The following is a 19,186-nucleotide window of genomic DNA, read 5'->3' on the forward strand; positions in this document are numbered from 1 at the left end:
ACACCGGTCACAGTGGACTTCGAGGTAGACCGTGCCTGTGAGATGATGTCATGTGAAAGCTATCAAAGCCACCGTCACTGGCAGGGAGTCCTGCTGCGTTTTCGAAATCCCATTAGTCCTAAAATGTCAGGCCGTGCAGCGTCTCCCATCCAGCTCAAAGCGTCACCCCGCAGCCCGAGAGCGTCTGGGCACAGGACAGCCAACTGGGCCATGTGGTCCTGGGTTCACGGTCAGATACTGTGATTTGGAAAGGGGGGTTCTGAGGAGAGGCCGGAATTAAGGAAAAGGATTCAAAACAGACACCCATACTTGCAGGCATCTGACTGGCTCTCAGATGCAGATCACGTGGCGGCCGGCACAGTGATGTCATCGTGAGCCATCAGGGACTGACGCCAGCCACAGTGACGCTGCCCCGGTCACAGCCTGGCGCTCGCTCCGAAAGTGCGGCATGAAAAAACGATGGTCCCTGCGGCTGAAATTTAAGAACCAGGCCTGGGGTCCAGACAGGAATCACATCCAGTGTTCACATCAGCCATTTCCTGACTCCCTCAAAAAGACAAAAACCATTTTGTATGACCCCCCCCAAGCCCCCCCCCCCCGCCCCATACATACCAGCCGTCTCCACACTCCGCCCTGTCAGCTCTGTGCCCCCACTGTGGCTCTGTCCCTCAACACTATGGCATCCCTTTCGCTCAGCACACAGGGAGAGCCCTGAACGAGGGCATTTCCTGTGTGGCTGGAGGGGTGTGGAGGAAGCCAGGGCCATCAATCTGTCCGTGGGGGGGGGGTCGCAGAGGTGCAGGTCATGGGTGGGCACGGCCCTGGCTTTTTCCACATAACTTAACTCTGCCACATAGGCACAAAGGCTGACCACGCGGCTGGCAGCTAACACCGCCTGGCACTGAAAATGCAGACCCGGATTTCAGCATCAGGCCCAGCACCGTTAAAAAAAATATCATGGATGGGTGTTTTGAGAACCGGTGCGGCAGAAAGTCTAACAGCCTCACCCCCCAGATGGTGGGAGAGAGGCCTGACTGAGGAACGCCGCCGCCTCGTATCTGCTGTTCTGACGCTTGCACTGAAATCCTGGTATCTGTAATCAGGGGTGTACTGCTCTGAAGGGAGTCTTTGTCTTAAAGGGCACTGTGCCTTTGATTCACCACAACAGCTTAATCACACCCAGTCAGCAGCAGGTAGCGTAAGGAGCTCAGGCCAATGATTTCAGGAGAAAATACATTTTAAAAACATCTAGTTTATTTCATTTTTTTCCTGCAGACAACCATTTCAGAGGACTTTATTAAAATGTCTTCACTAAAGACCCCAGACAGCAGGCCACCTTATTATCTGTGCTGAATTTATTTTGAGAGTATGGAGAAAAAAATATTTGTGGTGGAGTAGACACCCTGACCCAGGTGACCAAGGCTGTGACTCTTCCGTTTGCTGAAATGCACCTTTAAAAAAACAGAAGGGCTTACGCAACATTTTTAGCAATTTCCCACATGGTGTTGTGCAAATCATACATCTGCTTAAAGTGGTCAGCTGAGGTCAATAACAGCGGTTTGCATGCTGTCACCCAAAAAGGATTGCTTTGCTGCTGTGGCGAAGGGGGACGTTCCTTTTAAAAGCAAACGTTAAAGATTTCCTTTTATGATTAAGTGACAACTTTGAAGATATATATTTTATATACATACATACATACATAAGTGGATATAGGAAGTACAACACAGATTGATATTTTTTGGTCTCAAGCGCAACCTCAAATTACATCATTACATTTTTAGTGAAGTTGAAAAAAAAATACACATACTTTAATGTCAGTTATGGAGGTGTATGTAAGAAAGGAGCTATCGGCTTTCTTTTAAGAGAGATCCACCCATACATGCTGATGGGAGGGACCCAAACGCCGCTCGCTCACAGGATCTCTGTTCTTAGTGGGATGAATATTTATCAACACTATTTCATTAACAAAGCTTTAAGGCGAGTAAAACGATATGTTACATAAGTTTCTACACTTGGTCCTGTTACCCGGCAAAAAAACGCAGTGCGATTTCAGTGAGAGATGGGAGTCCCGCGTAGTCTGCCGTGTATAACGCCGGCCCTGGGGGCGGGCTGGCCATGGACCTCGTGCGTCCCACACAGGGGGGGCTACGTGACAGCAGGAAGGCAGCCCTGCATCTGGGTGACCGCGGCGGACGGCAAAATGGCGGCCAGTTTTCCCAAGGTTTCCTTCATATTGTACGTTAGTCCTTCGGTGGGAAATGCCACGGCACTGTTAAAAACAGACAAAAGCGGAACAAACAGTGCAGGCGAGAAACACGCAGCTAACAGCTCACTGGTGCCGTCCCAGCTGGCTCCATTTTCGCTCTCCGAAAGAGCGGGACACGTCTCCTTCATACCACCCCGGCAATGACACCCTCACCAGCTCCCCTCTCCTCCTGGGCCCGTGCAGCCGCCCGCACGCCCTCCGGGCGCTCACACCACCGAGTGCTCGTTGTTGTGCGGTCCACTCAGCACCGTGTGGTTCATGGAGGAGGCAGAGCGGTCGGAGCCCTCCGCCGTGCCGTTGACGTTCTCCTGCCGCTGGCAGCAGAGGATCTGTCTGAAGGTGGCGCTCATCTCCTTGTCCCGGTAGGAGTAGATGATGGGGTTCATGGCCGAGTTGAACTCTGCCAGTAGCAGGAAGAACTTCTCGAAGCTCAGGACGTTGCACTCGCTGCAGAAGACGTCCAGGAGGAGCAGAACCAAACCGGGGGTCCAACATATAATGAATGCGCCTAAAAGGAGAGGAGAGGAGAGGAGAGGAGAGGAGAGGACAGGAGAATACAACATGGAGTTAGTCACCTAACCCCGAGGCGGAGGCCTCATCGGCCAGCATGATTGTGTAGCTACAATGCAGAGCGTCAGAGGCTAAAACCACTGAAAATAATAATAAATCCTGGCATTTACAGAAGGCGGGGGGTGTCTTTGAGCATCACATGCCCCCCCCCCCCCCCTCAACGCCAGCTTTAATATTACATGGTTTGTGAAGCTAATTAGAGACCGAGCGAAGGTCATCCAAAGGCCCCGCCAGCCTCACTTTCATGCGTTTATCAGCCTGGTTCGTGCATCTCCGTGTCAGGAAACAGGGCAAAAAGTCATTTTGGCTACAGATGTGCTTCTGTGAGAGAAGAGGCAGACTTTGAGGGCCCCGCTCTCCTTCAGCTGAGCCAGCTGTTCCAGGCCCTGTTTACCTCACTGGACAGCTATGGAAAGACTCTCTGGAGTTAGATAAATCCCACTCAGTCCCTTTCCAGCATAGCACTCAGAGTTGTCCAAAGACAACGAGCGGAAGGTTTGTTTGTGACGTCCCGGTCTTATAAAAGTGAATGTTAATTTTCTCAGACAATTGTCTAGCTCAGGGAAGCCATTTGCTTTGCTAATGATCCTGATTTTTCAGTTTCCTCGAGCCTGCTGTCCGCAGATAGGCGTGTAGTCGGAAAGGCGGCCATTTTTTGCCGACAGTGATTGACAAGAGCTTCGCTCTAGGCCACGAAATCAGGCCGGGGGGTGACAATGTCACGTTGCCACACGCAACCCCCGCGGGACCTGAATGCCCGAGTGACTAAGAACAGAGTGCCTCTGTTGCGTGAAGCACGGCTCTTTAAAGAGACGCACTCGCACTGTGACAGGACACGGGCCAAAACCACACATACAGGCCGCTGACAGAAACACGAGGGGGTGGGTCCGGCTGGTCATTAGTCGCCATGACTACATGGAAAAATCACATCAGGCAGTACACAACCACACGCAAAGGTCTCATTACCTAAACAAGACTGGTGGCATTATGGGGGTCCACACCATTAGCTAATGTCCAGTGACGTCACCTTAGCGGCGCCATTAAACACTGGCTGAAGGAGGCACCTTCCCCTGGGGGTAGTCTACGCACTGCATATCGCAGTGCCTTTTCCAAGCTGTCTCGCCATGACCCAACCAGAGAGGCCCCGTGATTTTTCACCCATTGAGGGAACCGTATCCTTCTGGGTGTAACTGTCACACTGTGGCCAGTACACAAGCCAGAGAGGCATCATAAAGCACACTGTAAGCACACAACTCTACAATGTCAGCAGTGAATTACCCTACGCTCGCTCACTATTGAATAATAATTTATACATAGTTAAATCAAGTCACACCACATTGTATCTCCAATGAATCATCTCTATTACCTTGATGCTGCAGTTTGGTGGAAGATCTAGATCTCAGCTTCCAACCAAACATTTATATGGTTCACTACACTAGACCAGTAGTTCACAATCCGGCCCTCGGTGACCCACAGACAGTCCACATTTTTGAGAACTAGGAGGGTGCAAACACTTGTCTGGCAGGGAGCTCGGAGGGAGCAAAAACATATGGGTCCCTGAGGACCAGATTGGGAAATACTACACAAGACAAAAGACTACATTACGTGTGATTTATATGACAGACAAGATTAGATATAACAGACACTAATTTCCCCATTACTTGATAGGTTAGCATAAATGTCATGGTATCTTTTCTAACTGGACACAGTCTCCATCAACGAACAAGGCCCCGCTCTCTCATCTACCAATAAGCTTCACAGCTTCTCATTGGCTTCAGAGTGGTAATGCTGAAAGGCTTGCAGGGCATTTATTTAATTTATAATCACACTATTCTTGCATTGAGAGAGAGGAGAAAATGAGCACATTCAGACCTCAGAGTTTATTCTGATTTCACGGACAGACGAAGGTTTCTGTAGGAAATTACAAAGCCAGGGGCTGATATGGCGATTTGTGGTGAAACCCTACATCCGTGCGAAGCGTCGCGATGCCACGGCGACCGGCAGATGTGTAATTTACAATTATATTGTGGGTTAAAGTTTACACTGGGCCCTGTCCCGTGTTTTTGTACTGAGTCAGAGCTTGCCTCATGCTGATGGTGCCACACACAGCTTCCTGTTCAAGGGGAAGTTGTCCTAACAGTGTGAGGCAGCACCAAAGATCAGTGGCCTGTACTACGAAGCGGGGTTACTGGCTTATTGGGGTAACTTATCGGATTTAAGGTACCACAGTTTAAATGGACTTCATATTCGTTCACTTACATTTTGCCCAGACTACCTTAAATCCGACAAGTTACCCCGATAAGCCAGTAACCCCGCTTCGTAGTACAGGCCCCTGGCTTCCGCCCTGTTTGAAATCTAACATCCATCTTTAATTTAAAACCAGCCAAAACGCCGACTTAATTTCTGACACACTTGTAACCATGTACACTTCAACGTGGCCATGACTTTTTGGGATTCACAGCTAGAGAAGGCACATTTTCAGATTCATTCCCAAACAATATTTAATCTCCGACAGGAATGGGAGGAAGGTCATGGTGATTCTGACTCAGAGGGATGCCATATAATTCTGGGAAATTTGGGAACGTGCCAAGTTTGACAACGACCAACTGGTCAATCGATTTACACAGAAATGCTAATGGATGAGACAATGTGTCAAATTAATCTTTTTAAGAGATTATAACCCATTTAGGGATTAGGAGACAAGGTGATTAAGAACGGCAGTTTGCAGCACAAAGTTTTTTTTTTTCCGGTCTTGCCAACCAGAAAGTATTTCAAAACAAGGGAAAACAGACAGATAAGCATGGAGGATAATAAGAGCGCTCAAGGGTGTGTGTTTGAAGGCCGAGGTCATCGCTTAGGGTCCCGAGAGCAAGGGGCTGCACCTGAAGCGTTTCAGTGAACCAGGATGAACCAGGATCTGCTCAGCATTCAGAACGCGATGGCCACAGATCGAAGGGGCACCATGCTGTCGAAAGGCAAAGCTAAGTGGGAACATGAATGACAACTGAGCCTTCGGGAGCTTACCGCCGGGGGCTGGGGGGCTTCAGGAGGTTACCGGGGGGGGGGGGGGGGCAGCTTGTTTGTTATCCATGCAGCAAAACCTACAGTAGTCTTCCAACTGGCAGCTGTCCAGGCTGCTGTATTTCAGGAATCCAGTCCTACGCCTTGCAGGCTATAAATTTACGACTTCCTTACAGCTTTCCATACACAATTAAGTGCTGTGACTGAGACTTACAAATTAAAGCACTGGCCAAAGTCTACCCCACCCTCACACCCCACCCCAGCCGTGGTCTGAGCTCTGAAATGTGCAAAATGTGTGAGCACAACCCAAGTATATCTCCCCCAGGGCCCATGTGGATACTCATGGCATAGATGGGCAGTGCTAGGCCTTATGGGTAATACGTCGGTCTTTCCAGAGGATTTACATTGTAATCTCTATCATTATGTGAACCGGAATCTCACGATTTTTTTTCTGTATACATGTGTGAATATTCAAATGAACGCTATCCAAGAGCATTACACGCTTTTTATGGAAACAGAGACCGTATCGAGCTGGAAATTCCCGATCTGTCTCGTCGGCATCATGGGAACGTTCCAGCCGCGTAATTCCATGCATCAGTGCCGAATCTCCTTGCACTGGTGGAGGAGCTTCCGGAGCAAACGTGTAAATTCGCACCGGGTCCATCCAACCGGCATGGGGGCCATGTGGGAAATGGCACCATGACGAATGCGGCCAGCAGAATCGGGCCACCTGCAGAACGGCTTAGTGCAGGCCGGGCGTGTTTCAGTGCTGACCCCATCTTGACCAAAGGACCCGCTCGCCCCCTGCCGGCCGCCCCACCTCCCCTCCCCCCACCCACCCACCTACCTCCCCTCCCCCCACGCACCAATCTGCTTTGCTCCTGCTTCTAATTCACCCCGTTTGTTTGATTAAGTTAGCTGGTACTGCAGATAGCAATTTGTGGGAAAAGGACAGCTTGACATCACATACGATAGCACTCTGAACCCGCCCAAGAAACCAATACATGCCTAATTTTGACTCGTGAATCCAGAAATAAATAAAAATTATTTTGCAGTAAGACATAACTTAGGCGTGAGATTAACTCCTGAGTAAAAAGAAACTATTTCAAAAAATATTTATAGGAAACATTAAATAGTACATCTCTGTTTTTTGTAAATAACTTAAAAATGGAATGAATACCATGGCTTGGTCCCAAAAACTGAATTACTCATTTTCACTCTCCCCTCCAAAAGCCTGATAATCAAACCGACGATCCCGGGGACCCCCCCCCCCCCCCCATAAATTGTGTGGCTGACTGCATCAGAGTCCTGATATTTTCCAGCCGTTTTCCGTGATAGAAGCTCCCAGGAGAAATTAGGAATGACTTATTTTACAGCATCCTGAGAACCTGAAGCCATTCGCTCATCTGCTACACACATGTGCGCCTCTGAACACCCACTTCCCGAGGACTTTTTAACCTTTGCACGCTCTGGGACGGCCAGCGCGCTTCCCGCTGTATTTCACAGAGCACGTGGCCATTTCTTACAGTAGCGGAAACAAACAGGCATTTCGGGCCCTACGCGACATGTATAATGGACGTCCTGGAATTTGGGGATAATTTAATGCTGACTCTGCTCACCCTCCCAGTTGACACTAATGCACATCACAGATCCCTGAACCACAAAAGCTGCGTTCCTTTCGGATGCTAACATGAATTAATGAAGAGATATGAGTTTTAAATACATCCTGCGTACTGAATGTTACGTACAGCTAGCCACTAGCTTATGAGGGACTGAAGAAAACTGTTTACTCGACCCTAGAGTCAAACTCAAACGACGTACCCATCTCATCCTTTGGGCCCGTTAATCTTGAAATCCTTTTAACAATGGAACAAAAAGCTAAAAGAAAAACAGACGGACTGAAACAACTTCCAGCTGCGATTCGGAGGGTGGAGGTTGTGTAAAGTCACGGCAGGGATTTTTTCTAAAGCAGCCGATTCACAGCCACGACTGAAAAACACAAATATAAGAACAACAGGCATCAATCATGCGGAGGTTTCTGTCGCGGACTAAGCTGGAAGGCGCTCTTCAGTTCACTCCGTGGTGTGGTGTCGCCATAATACGCAGCTGGACTCGAGGCTCTGACCCGGTCATGTCAGACACAGACCATCCCCCAACAGTCCGATGGCGTACGCCACAGTCTCAGTGCACGCGGCGTCCTGCCTTTAGGGGCCGGCCGGCGTCTGTCGTCACGTGATCTGTTCCCAATTAAGTCGCAAACGGTCGCTGTACTCGCAGACCACTTCTAAGGGACATTCTGTACTGGCGTCCGTGGAGTAAAACGGAGTTTAAAAAAATAAACAATCCCAGCATCCTCACAGGGCCGGAGAGGGAGGCAATCCAGCCAGGCTGGACCTCCTCTGGTTTCTTCTGACAGTAAAGATGTTTGATTTCCTGGCCGATATTTTTAGGGTTAGCCTTATCTGAAAATAAACGCCTTGATCCACCAAGGCTATTTACTTGGCAAACTGGCAAAGGAAACCAATATGTTTACCTGACATCTGTGGGGTTAAACACATTCAGTGGTGTGACGGCTCTTCTCTAACTGGGTATCAGGTTCAAACAAATATTTGGAATATTTAGCAGTGGCACGACATGGGTATAGAGCCTGTGGTGGACCAGTCTCCATCTCCCGTTCCTCCATCAGCTACAGCTGGACTCCATACCGATCCGATCAGGCCTAATTGAAACCGAGAGCACTCCCTCTCGCGATATTCTCCCCAGCCACGCCTGCAAATTCACCTCAATGCGTCTGTCTCCACATCCTTCTGTGCCAGAACCGTTAGGCTCTAAACTCTATCAGATGCATCACTTTTTATTTCTATGGAACACAAACATAATTGGGGGATTGTACCTTAAAAACACCATTTCACTCAATGTCATGTATCTTCCAGTCAAGCCAGTGTGACAACATAACCCTCTTTACGGCTTTCATAGTGTTCTAGTATCCCTGATGACCTCATATCATTCACAACCACCTACTCATCCCACCCTCCTGAGCTTATTCACCAGCAGCTGGCACCCAGAGTTGGCTGAGCCACTGTTCCCGCCGTCGGGACGCACGGACATGGCCGTGGTGTCGTACTAGGCGACTAGCGGGACCGACGACAAAGACTCAGTGAGACTTCTGTGAAGTCAGACTCTGCATAGAGTCAAAGACTCTATTGTCCGCATCGTTTTCCAAAGCTGAAACCGGACATCTGGCTGGGGTGCCTCTCGAAGCACGTTCCAGCAGAGCTGCTCAGTGCCAAACAGTTGGCAGCTCTCAAGTTTTTGTTTGGTGTCCCCCTCGGTTGCTCCATGTCAAATCGATCGTCGTTCCCTTTGATTTAGCTCAATTCAGTTCCAGCACCATCTATATCTGCGACTGTGTGTGCATTCCACATAACCAACCAATGAAAACTTGCCATTTCTGCACACACATCGCAAATGTTCCGGAAGTTTGTGCTCAGTTTGCAGCCACAGCTGCACATGCCAGAGATAGGACTTCTCAAGACCCCCCAAGATGGCTTTGATGAGGTTTCTACTGCAAATGGGAGACACACCAACAAAGAGATGGGAATGGCATAAACGAGGCAATATCGTGCCAACAACAACGTGGCAAGATTGTTTACCTAGTGCAAAAGACTAATTGAAAACAATAATAGCTAACCAGACAGGATGGATAAATTAGGGACCGGAGGAGCTGGCAGAAACAAAGTGGCTCCCAGAAACCGTACAGCCAGCCCAGAGGCACTCACCTAGGACGATGACGACGGTCTTCAACAGGCTCATCATGGTGTCTCGGTTTCGCCGGGGACCTGAGCTGTGCCGGGACATCCTCATGGTCCTCTGGCGGACGTAAACGAATATGTGGGCGTAGAGGACCACCATAACAACAAAGGTGACCAGGTTGAAGATGGCCCAGAAGACCAGGTAGGAATTGCTGTAGAGCGGTGCCATGTTGGAGCAGGTACTGATGTCGCAGATGCAGTTCCAGCCCACGCTGGGGATGGCGCCCATGACAATAGACATGGTCCAGATGATGACGATGACCACCACCACCCGGCGGTTGCTCATGCGCGTGTGCAGCTGCATGCGGAAGACAGTGATGTGCCGTTCGATGGCGATGGCCAAGAGGTTGGCCACCGAGGCCGTCAAGCTGGTGTCGATGAGTCCCTGGCGGAGCAGCCAGGTGCTCACGGTCAGCCGCCGTGTGTTGGGTCCCGTGTTGAACATGAGGTAAAAGTAGGCCAAACCGGCGAAGAAGTCGGCCGCCGCCAGGTTGGCCATGAGATAGTAGATGGGGAAGTGGAAACGGCGGTTCACGTAGATGGCCACCATGACCAGCAAGTTGGCCAGCATGATGAAGATGCCCACCGTGATGCCCAGTCCCATCACCAGCTTGCTGACTGTGTTCCACTCGGTGGCCAGAAACTTCCCACTGCGGTTGTAAAAGAAGGCGATGGTCTCGTTGTAGTAGCACTGTCCTTCGTCCATGGTGTCTGTTTGCTCCCTGAGGATGACAGAAGCACGTGAGTTTAGGAGGTCACTTTGCAGGGGGCACATATGCTGGCTTCCACTCAAAGTGCCTGTCAAATTGTCCAAAAACAATCTGCGTTGTTCATGCCTACCCCGCAACCCTGACCAGGACAAGCGGTTACAAGGTGGATGGAAATAACATTCAACCCTAAACCCTTTTTTCCAATCAAATGTACCTGTTTTATTTGAGTCACGATTTGTTGAATGAAATTGAAGAAGTGAAAACCAAAATGAGCTCCTACCCCAGAGATAAATGTCAAAACGTTTACACTTAAAGTACGGTGGTTTCCCTGAGCACGGCCCCTCCAAGGAAACCACGGTGGGCGTCCTCTGTATCATCACCCTGTGCGCAGACACACATGCTCAACGACTGAGCAAACGCTGGGCAGATACACAAACACCCAGAAGAACTCCCACGCTGGCTACGTACCCAGGGACTTCCAACATGACCAAATACCAGCCGTCCAAATCCCAGCAGGGGACACGACTCCTACTTACTTGTTACTGGAGCTACTCATGTTTAGCATTTTGCTAAGGAAGGTTTCATTGCAGACTTGAGGCAGCCGCCTTTCTGTTGTGAGCTCACACCCATGACCATTATGCTACCATTCATGAGGAAAGGTCAATCTCTCCAGCTGAATAAGCGGCTAACATGTTCAGCTGTAAGCCCTGCCCTGCAGAGTAACAAGTAAGTAAACAAAACAGCTGTAAGCCTCCAAAACGACTTTAACCTTATTTCTGCAATTCCTCCGTCATCCTCTAATGTAAATATTCCGCTTTCTCTATTCTCACCTTCTTATAACTGGCACAATGTAAAGCGGGGCACGGGGGGGGGGGGGGGGGGGGGGGGGGGGAGAATACCAGACCATGTGCGGACAGACAAACAAGGACAGCAAAGCGCCACCCTCGGGCCACAAGGCCTTTCCAGCGTGCTCTGTTAGGTTTCATTCCAATTGGCCGGTTGCTTTCCCAGCAGGGCAGGAAGTGGGCCCAGAGTTTTGCCTGGGGTCAGTGGACCTGTAGTTCCCCTTTTGCTATTACCTTACAGTTTCAGTACTGGATTCGGTGATCATGACTTATAATTAAACACAGAACTGAAATACATATAAAATGTTTCCTCCCTCTGAAACCATTATCCTGAAAATTTTAAGGTGAAAGTTGCATTTTTAGATGGCGTGAATGTCTAAACTAAAGTGCTAGCAAGCAAATTACCATATTGGCCTGAATATAAGCCTACCCCAATTATAAGATGACCTCCGACTTTTTGGCAACTATTTTTAGAAAAAGGTTTTTAGAATACCAATTCTTACCTTTACAAAGAGAAATAAATGTCCACAGGTATCTAGATTACAATATGTGTATTAAACAGCATTCCAATATTCCAAAAAACAAAATGCATCATTTGCGGAGGGGAGGATAATCAATATTACAAATTCCACAACATTTGAGGGCGCAGAATGTTTTCGATGCAACAGACCAACATGAAGAAGTTAAATAAAAAAAGTATTGGAGAAAGTTTGAGCCGTATTAATAAATGATATGACAGGTCTTTTATAATGAATGATACTATCTTTAACAACAGACACTATCAGTTTAATACTATAGCGGTACAGCCAGGGACGCCAACGATTTACAGGCGCTCAGGGATAGACGGTAAACATACCGATACTATTAGGCTCAGCAGATGACCGTGTTAGCCTGTGGTCATCAAAAGGTTGGCAAGCCCTAATCAGAGAGTTTGATTTTGTCATGGATAATCAAGAACCAAGAAGGGGATTTTTTTTATGTGACCAAGGTAGGTATATTGCCTTACATAAAAGTGTCAATCATCTGCTTTTGTTTTTCCTCAGGCATAGTATTTAAAAATAGACAATCCAAGTGAATCCAAAGACAACTCGTCCCGTGCCAGAAGTGGAAGCAGCACTGAGGAAGAAGATGGCCAGCTACAGCCCAGATGTGATGAAAAGCAGCATAAACAAAATATGTCACTCAACAAAATCGATGAGGCAATGCCAGATAACAAGCTGGATGTGCTGAAAAGCCTGGATGAACGTGGCAAATGTGGCTCACAGGCCTAAGGAGACACACACGCAAGGATACGAGCTCCTCCCAGTGGGCAGGCGAACCTCCAAAGCTCATTCTGTTTGGTGGCTTTGAGGCTGTGCTGCCACACCAGCCCGATTACTGTGTCCCTTGCACCGGGATCCGGGACATACACAGATTATATATATATATATGAAAATATATATATATTTTCTGCTTATCAAAAAATGTGAAGCAATAAAATGAAAAGATGACATGCAACAAAATGCTGACATGCAGAACCTGACCTGTGCACCACCTTGGGTACCATCGTGCAGAACCGCGAGGTGCTTAGAAAGGGGAACCTAAACTAATCCCACAGTCAGACACAGTAACATCTGTAGCTGATAATGAAAGCTTTCTGCATTGGTGGCGAATTTTTAATGACCATATAAAATGGAGAGCGAGATTTCAGGGACAGATTGCACCATTGTGCTGGTTGACTTAGAGGTCTCTGAGATTTCTCTACCCGACACGCCACACAAAAGGAGGTCTGTGCTTAAAATGTCCGTGGGCGAACTGCTTCTTTATTGAAATGCGGGTCGCAAAAAAAAAGCAATTTCAGCATCATGTTGACAAGACCACCCTCTAGAAACCGCAGATCTTCCATTACAGCGAGCATTCATTCAGGAGAGCCATGAGAAGCTCTCTCTTCCCTGGTCCAAAGTAAACTGGCCTGCTGGAGAGCACGCTGCCCGGTGCAGCGGAAAAACATGCGAGAACTGCATGCGGCGGGGCCGCTGAGTGACGCTGCAGCCGGTTACCGTTAGCGACAGGGAATCTTGCACGCTTTCAGACAGAACCATACAAATGACACACATTGCCAAAACACTGAAACAAACAGGAAAACGTATTTTTAAAAACTCTAGAATTACAGCTAGATTAAAAAGTAAAAATATGATTCACATATTATAATAGGTAAATATCTGCAATGCATATATTACCGCAATATTTGAAATATTACAACATTTACTGAGCTAAATGTTATGCTACTGAGCAGACTGAGTGGCGCAAATTTTTCCTGGGTGTTATTCAGTGCTCAAGTTAATAGTGTTAATAGAAGATTCTGTAAACACTTTATTAAAGCTGCTTCCCAATTTACCATTCTTCAATGAGAATAAAAAACTACTACACCAGGCGAGGATCATGAAGAGGAAAATAGGTAACTCCGACTCAAACAGATCATATCGATCGGAGATGCTTAAAAATGGTTTCGGCACAAGCCAAACCAGCTGCTGAATACCCTGTGCTCTGATAAAGTCTGGAAACCAAACTGTAAAACTGGAAATTGGAACACTGCAACTGTTTCACGATGGCCAAAAATGCAAACCAACTCTTAGAAGAGAATTTTGTGCAAATCGCTGGCATGAACCATATAAATACTTTTAATTAGAAAACTAAAATTAACTGCGTGTCAAAAGACATTAGCAGAATAGTTGAAATTCCAGAGACTGAATCTTAGATTTGACAAAAAATCCAGAACAAAATGCAAACACTGCACAGTATCTTATGTACTATCTCCCGTGATGAGTAACTGCGGTGTTTGCAAAGGCAGCTACTGGAAAAACAGGTGTACATTCACTCATCTGTAACAGCCATCATAGGCAGAGTTCACTTTTGCAATGCAAGAAAAAAAACACAGCATACAAATCCAGATTTCCCGAAAGCTTCCCTAAAAATAACTTGCTCCATTCTTTTGGGGGAAAGGCATTTTGCTCAATGGACATGAACCAGTGAAAGTTTGCGAGATGGTTTCTGTTACGCTGAAAGGACAATCTGGCTAGACCTTGCAGCAAAGATAGCGGGACAGGAGAGGACCTCGTGCCGTTCCAATATCCACAAAACCGTCAAGAAGCGGCAGCATCTGCTATCTGCAGAAGACATACTTTAGCAGATGCTTGTTCCTTTTATCTTTTCTGTCCAGCCCCTACGCTAAAGCCAGGATATCAGAAGGTCATCTGGTGCTCACTGGGATCCACTCTAGGGCACTTTTTGACCACGCCAAGTACCATAATTTTGGTACTTTCCCTTTTCCTTTTTTTTTTTTTCTTTTTTTTTTTTTTTTCAAACATATTGGTGGAGATATTAAAAATTACCTGAGCTAATAATTCCTACATATCAGATATCAGAATTTTGATGCAGTAATCAGAGGTTAGACAGCAAGAATGACTTTCGTATTTCTATCATTTGTAATTCATTTAGAATAGAATAGAATCACTTTATTTCACCAAGTATGCATAACATACAAGGAATTTATCCAGCAACTGCTAATTCTCATCGAGGTCTGGAGAGTGTGGGGCCTGTCCCAGGAAGCACAGAGCACAGGCAGAGACCAACCTGCATGTGATGCCATTCCACAAAAAACAAACACAATTAAGATGCTCAGATTTGCCTGACTGTGATTTTGGCTGAAAGATTAATTAAGCACAGTCTTGTCTGTATAAAAATGTATAGATTCATTTAACCTTAGTCCTATGTTAGCTTTCTGTTCCTATCGCTTATGTTAAACAGATCCGTGCCAACCCCATAAAATACCCTCAAAACAATAATTTATCATCCAATTTGTTTCTCACCTCTTGGTTGCCTTGTTTAGCTTCATTATCCATGAAAAGATTTGTTTTAATATTTTTGGTGTGGCTTTTTGGACCTTTCTTTGACAGCATACCTCTCATTTTCAAAAAAAAATAAGGTAAAATAAACCTCAAGAGAATTATATAAATAAACTGAATTGGTCTTATTTTGCCTTACATGTATGGGCATGCCTCGCCTAGTGAAAATTTTTATTTTGTTTAAATAGAGATTCCTGACAAAGTCAAAAAGCCTCGATGCAGTACACAAATTTTTGTGGTGCTTTTATGCATTGTAAACTCACAAACGGGTCGGTGCCGACCCTAACCCTAACACGATAGCAAGGTAAAGTTTTTTTTTTTAATCTTCAGTTTTGTTGGAAATAACTTTTGCAGTCAGACCCTTGGTGTATGAATCCTGTTAACCTTAACAATGACATTCAGCAACATGACCTTATAATGTTAATGACCAGTATCTTGCAGATATTAACTGAATTATGCAAAATTCTACATCATTCTACATTATTGCACCCAAACTGTTGATATTGACTAAGTGTTATTACTGACATCCTGGACATGTTGCTTTTTAGCTTTGAATTTGAAATGTTAGTAGATGAATTCATGCTGTCAATAACATCTCACTTGCTCACCCCCTTTTAGATAAAAAAATACCCTTTGTGGTTGATAGGCAGAGGGACTGAGCTGAGGACCTGATGGTTGTGTGGTTTTCGCTCACTGAGACGTGTGACACAAACACCCTGCTCTCAGTCGGTCAGTCTTCCTGTAAAATGCAGAGGTGAGACTGCTAGTGGAAAATTAATGACTGCAGCATCAACAACACATTTAAACAGCAGCACAAACGAAATGTTCCACAAATGCAAGAAATCTGTATGCTTACAGCACACATCAGACACGCTGACCCTCAGCACTGAGCTCCTCCAGGCTGTGTGCTCTCCCCCTTCTCTTCAGTCTCTACACAAATCACTGCTGCTCCAGAGATCAGTCTGTGAAGATCTTGAATATTGCATGTGACACTACTGTGTTTATTTATTTTATTTTATTTTTTATATTCCCTCCTCCACCCCCCCTCTGCGGGGGACTGTATCTATTTTTTTTTATTTTTTTTTTTATTATTATTATTTTTTTTAATTATTATTTATTTATTTATTTTTTATTTTATTTTATATTTTTATTTACTTCCTCAAAAGAAGGAGAGGGAGGGGGGGACAAAGGAGAAGGAGGGAAGAGAGAGAGAGGGAGAGAGAGGAATGGAAAGAAAACAGAAAAAAAAAAAAAACAAAAGAAAAACAAAAAAACCAAGAAAAAAACAAAACAGATAATCTGCTTCCATGTCTGTTGAAAAGAGAAAGACAACATACAACATCTGTACTAATCACAACGACCATCAAACGTTAAATGTTGTTGAACAGCACACACAACCAGCCTTACAACCCATGCCCAGAAACAACAGCCGATCAAGACAGTGTGTGTCCGTGAGCACGTGTCCGTGAGCACCTGTGTGCACACCTGTGTGTCAGCGCGCTGGTGTTCCTAAGGTTTCTCCAAGTAATTGTCTAGTAGTGTGTGTGGGGAGCCACAGCCCCGCCCACCCAGGACATGAAGTCGACACGGGGGAGACCCGGGCCCCAGATATCCAGAGGCCCTCCAGGGCACGGGAACCCCAGGAGGACCAACGCAGGGACAATTGCAGCCCCCACCGAGAAAAGGGCAGAGGAGCGCTCCGGAGGGGGGCCATCCGGCAGCCACATCACAGGAGCCCCAGGGGGCCGTGGCGACGAGCACGCAGGCCCCGCCGGCGGCCGGCCACACCAGGGCAGACCGGACCCCGGGCCCAGAGATCCAAGGGACCCCCCACCCCCCAGCCAGGGCCCCGACAGAGCCGGAAGGGCCAGGCCCCTTTTCCATGGAGTTCCAGTACCATAAGTGCTAAACCAGCTGGGCTGCTTTTTTGCTCCTTCAGTTCTTTGTGCAATGTTGACTGGTTCTGTGAACATGCTGCCCCTGACACACCACACAAACGCAATCTTGAAAAAAGGTGCTAACTCAGAAAACAAAGATAACCAAAGTAAAATAATAATGATGATAATGAATGCATGGACAAATGAAAAGACCTGAGCATCAACTGCAAATCGGTCAGAAGAACCAGAGATAAGGACAGCATGACAAGACAAACTTAATATAGCATTTTCTATAATAGAGGCCTATTATGACAACATGGTACTGGAAATTTTTCAAGTGTTGCAATGTGATTTTACTGTAATAAATATGGGGTTTTTTATAATAAGGACTTCAACATAAATTACTCACAAACCAGTCTAGGAGTGACTTAAACAACAAGGATGAAAACGATTATGATTGTCTCGGAAAACGCATGTATTGCTCACACTAATGCAGGTAAACTTTAAACTGATTTTCAAAACATATACTAGATAATCTTGAAAAGAAATAATCATTACAATTGAAAAACAATTTTTTTTCCTGACAGTCTATAAATATTGTAGCGAAACCTAAACCCTCTGTACTATAATTTCCATACAGAATTGAAGGCTGATCTTAATCTAGCTGACCAGTGATGTAAGAATTGCATGTGCATAACATGCGATGTTGGTATTAACATAACACATCACCTAGCCTTATAATATTCTACAGCTATTTTTCGAATTCAGTACAAAATACCCCACCTCACCCTTGTGATGTCATTCAGCTCCGGTACCAGTTTTACACCAGTGAAAAACCAGCACCTTGAAGTACCTTGCTTTTGGTTATTTCTTGAGGGTAACTGGTGCAGTGGAAAAGCACTCTAAGGAGAGACACTGCCATCACTGCGCACCCTCCTACCCCCCTTCATTAAATCTTACTTCACACACAAAAGCAGATCTTTTGCCTATATTTCATTGTTCCTTAGTACAGTCATAAACCCTGCAGAGGAGGAAACAATCAGTCAGTCAGGCCTTCAGATCAGTTCCCCTGACCTCTAGCTCCAGGAAAAGCAGACCCCCCCCCCCCCCCACATGTCTGCTACAAACATTTTCCCCTCCTTTCAGGCCCTTCGCTATCAGTCTCTCTTGTGACGGTTTGTGATTTTCCACTTGTTGCGCAATAAATATATCCTATGTGGCACACACAAGGAACGTCTGGTATCGACCTTGCCGGCTCACTCAGATCATTATTCTGAAAATGTCTGTCCTGGTGTTTTTCTCGATAATCAGTCAACAGTTGAAAATAAAGCAGCTGAATACTGACTCCATTTTGACTGATGTCTTACTGCATACTTTGTAAACATAGAGGGAGGTTTGAGAGGAGGGGTTTTGCTATCCCAGCAGCCAATCATTTGCCTCTGCAAGCATTCTGGAACTGTCAGCATGATACATTCCACTGTAGCACGACCTGTCTTGAATTCCTGGGAAGTCTAAGAGACAACTTCACTTTGCATAGATATCTTTTCAGTGCTTCCCTCTGGCCTGTTAGACAATGAGACCATTGTTCAAAATGCAGTGGGGCCTACCTTCATGTTAGAGACAAAAAAATAGTTTGCATTTGAGCACATCCTCACTGAAGCATTGCGGTCTCTCAACCGTCTTCACTTAACAGCCTCCTGCAGTTTTACGTATTCTATGGCTCAGATTGGCTAATGCTGCTGATTTTCAAGTAGATAATTGGCTGGATACATCTTGGCGAATCCATCTGGTTTGCAGAGGTACAGATGTTTTCTCTAACCTAGTAATAAACTGGGGAAAAGCCAGGATAGTCTATTAAACAAAAGCTACTCTTGATTACAGAACCTAGAATATTAAAAATATTATATTGATGCAATGGAGTACAAAATTAACTATTCAAAAAAGGCGTAACAGTCTGTTAGTCGTGCTGTCATGGTCTGAGCACAGTTATTGCACCATCAGGAGTATCTGCTTGTGCAGCCCAGTGAGGGCTAGTTGAAAATGTAGACAAGACAGGGCTGGTGTTACATTTCCACACCTTCCGTTTCTATATCAACCAATGTGATGTCACAGAGAGGGTAAACTGTGCAAAGCATTCGCCAAACCATGCTGACTTCACAGGGCTGCGTATGTTTACTAGATGGGCGAGAGCATCTCTACAC

At 46.2% G+C, this 19,186-nt stretch overlaps 1 protein-coding gene across 2 annotated transcripts in view; it reads right to left on the reverse strand.

Annotated features, from left to right (window-relative positions):
* Nucleotides 1–1,232: 1,232 nt before the first annotated feature.
* Nucleotides 1,233–19,186, reverse strand: part of lpar1 (lysophosphatidic acid receptor 1) — a 31,478-nt gene continuing 13,524 nt past the window's right edge. For both annotated transcript variants that reach the window (XM_023808529.2, XM_023808530.1), the window contains exons 2-3: nucleotides 9,637–10,391; nucleotides 1,233–2,774 (exon numbers count right to left, since the gene is read on the reverse strand). In XM_023808529.2, the coding sequence (XP_023664297.1) occupies nucleotides 2,473–2,774; nucleotides 9,637–10,391 (1,057 nt within the window). In that variant the 3' untranslated portion in view covers nucleotides 1,233–2,472. The remainder of the gene's footprint in view (nucleotides 2,775–9,636; nucleotides 10,392–19,186) is intronic.

Source organism: Paramormyrops kingsleyae, chromosome 7 (genome assembly GCF_048594095.1).
Source record: "Paramormyrops kingsleyae isolate MSU_618 chromosome 7, PKINGS_0.4, whole genome shotgun sequence".
NCBI lineage: Eukaryota > Metazoa > Chordata > Actinopteri > Osteoglossiformes > Mormyridae > Paramormyrops > Paramormyrops kingsleyae.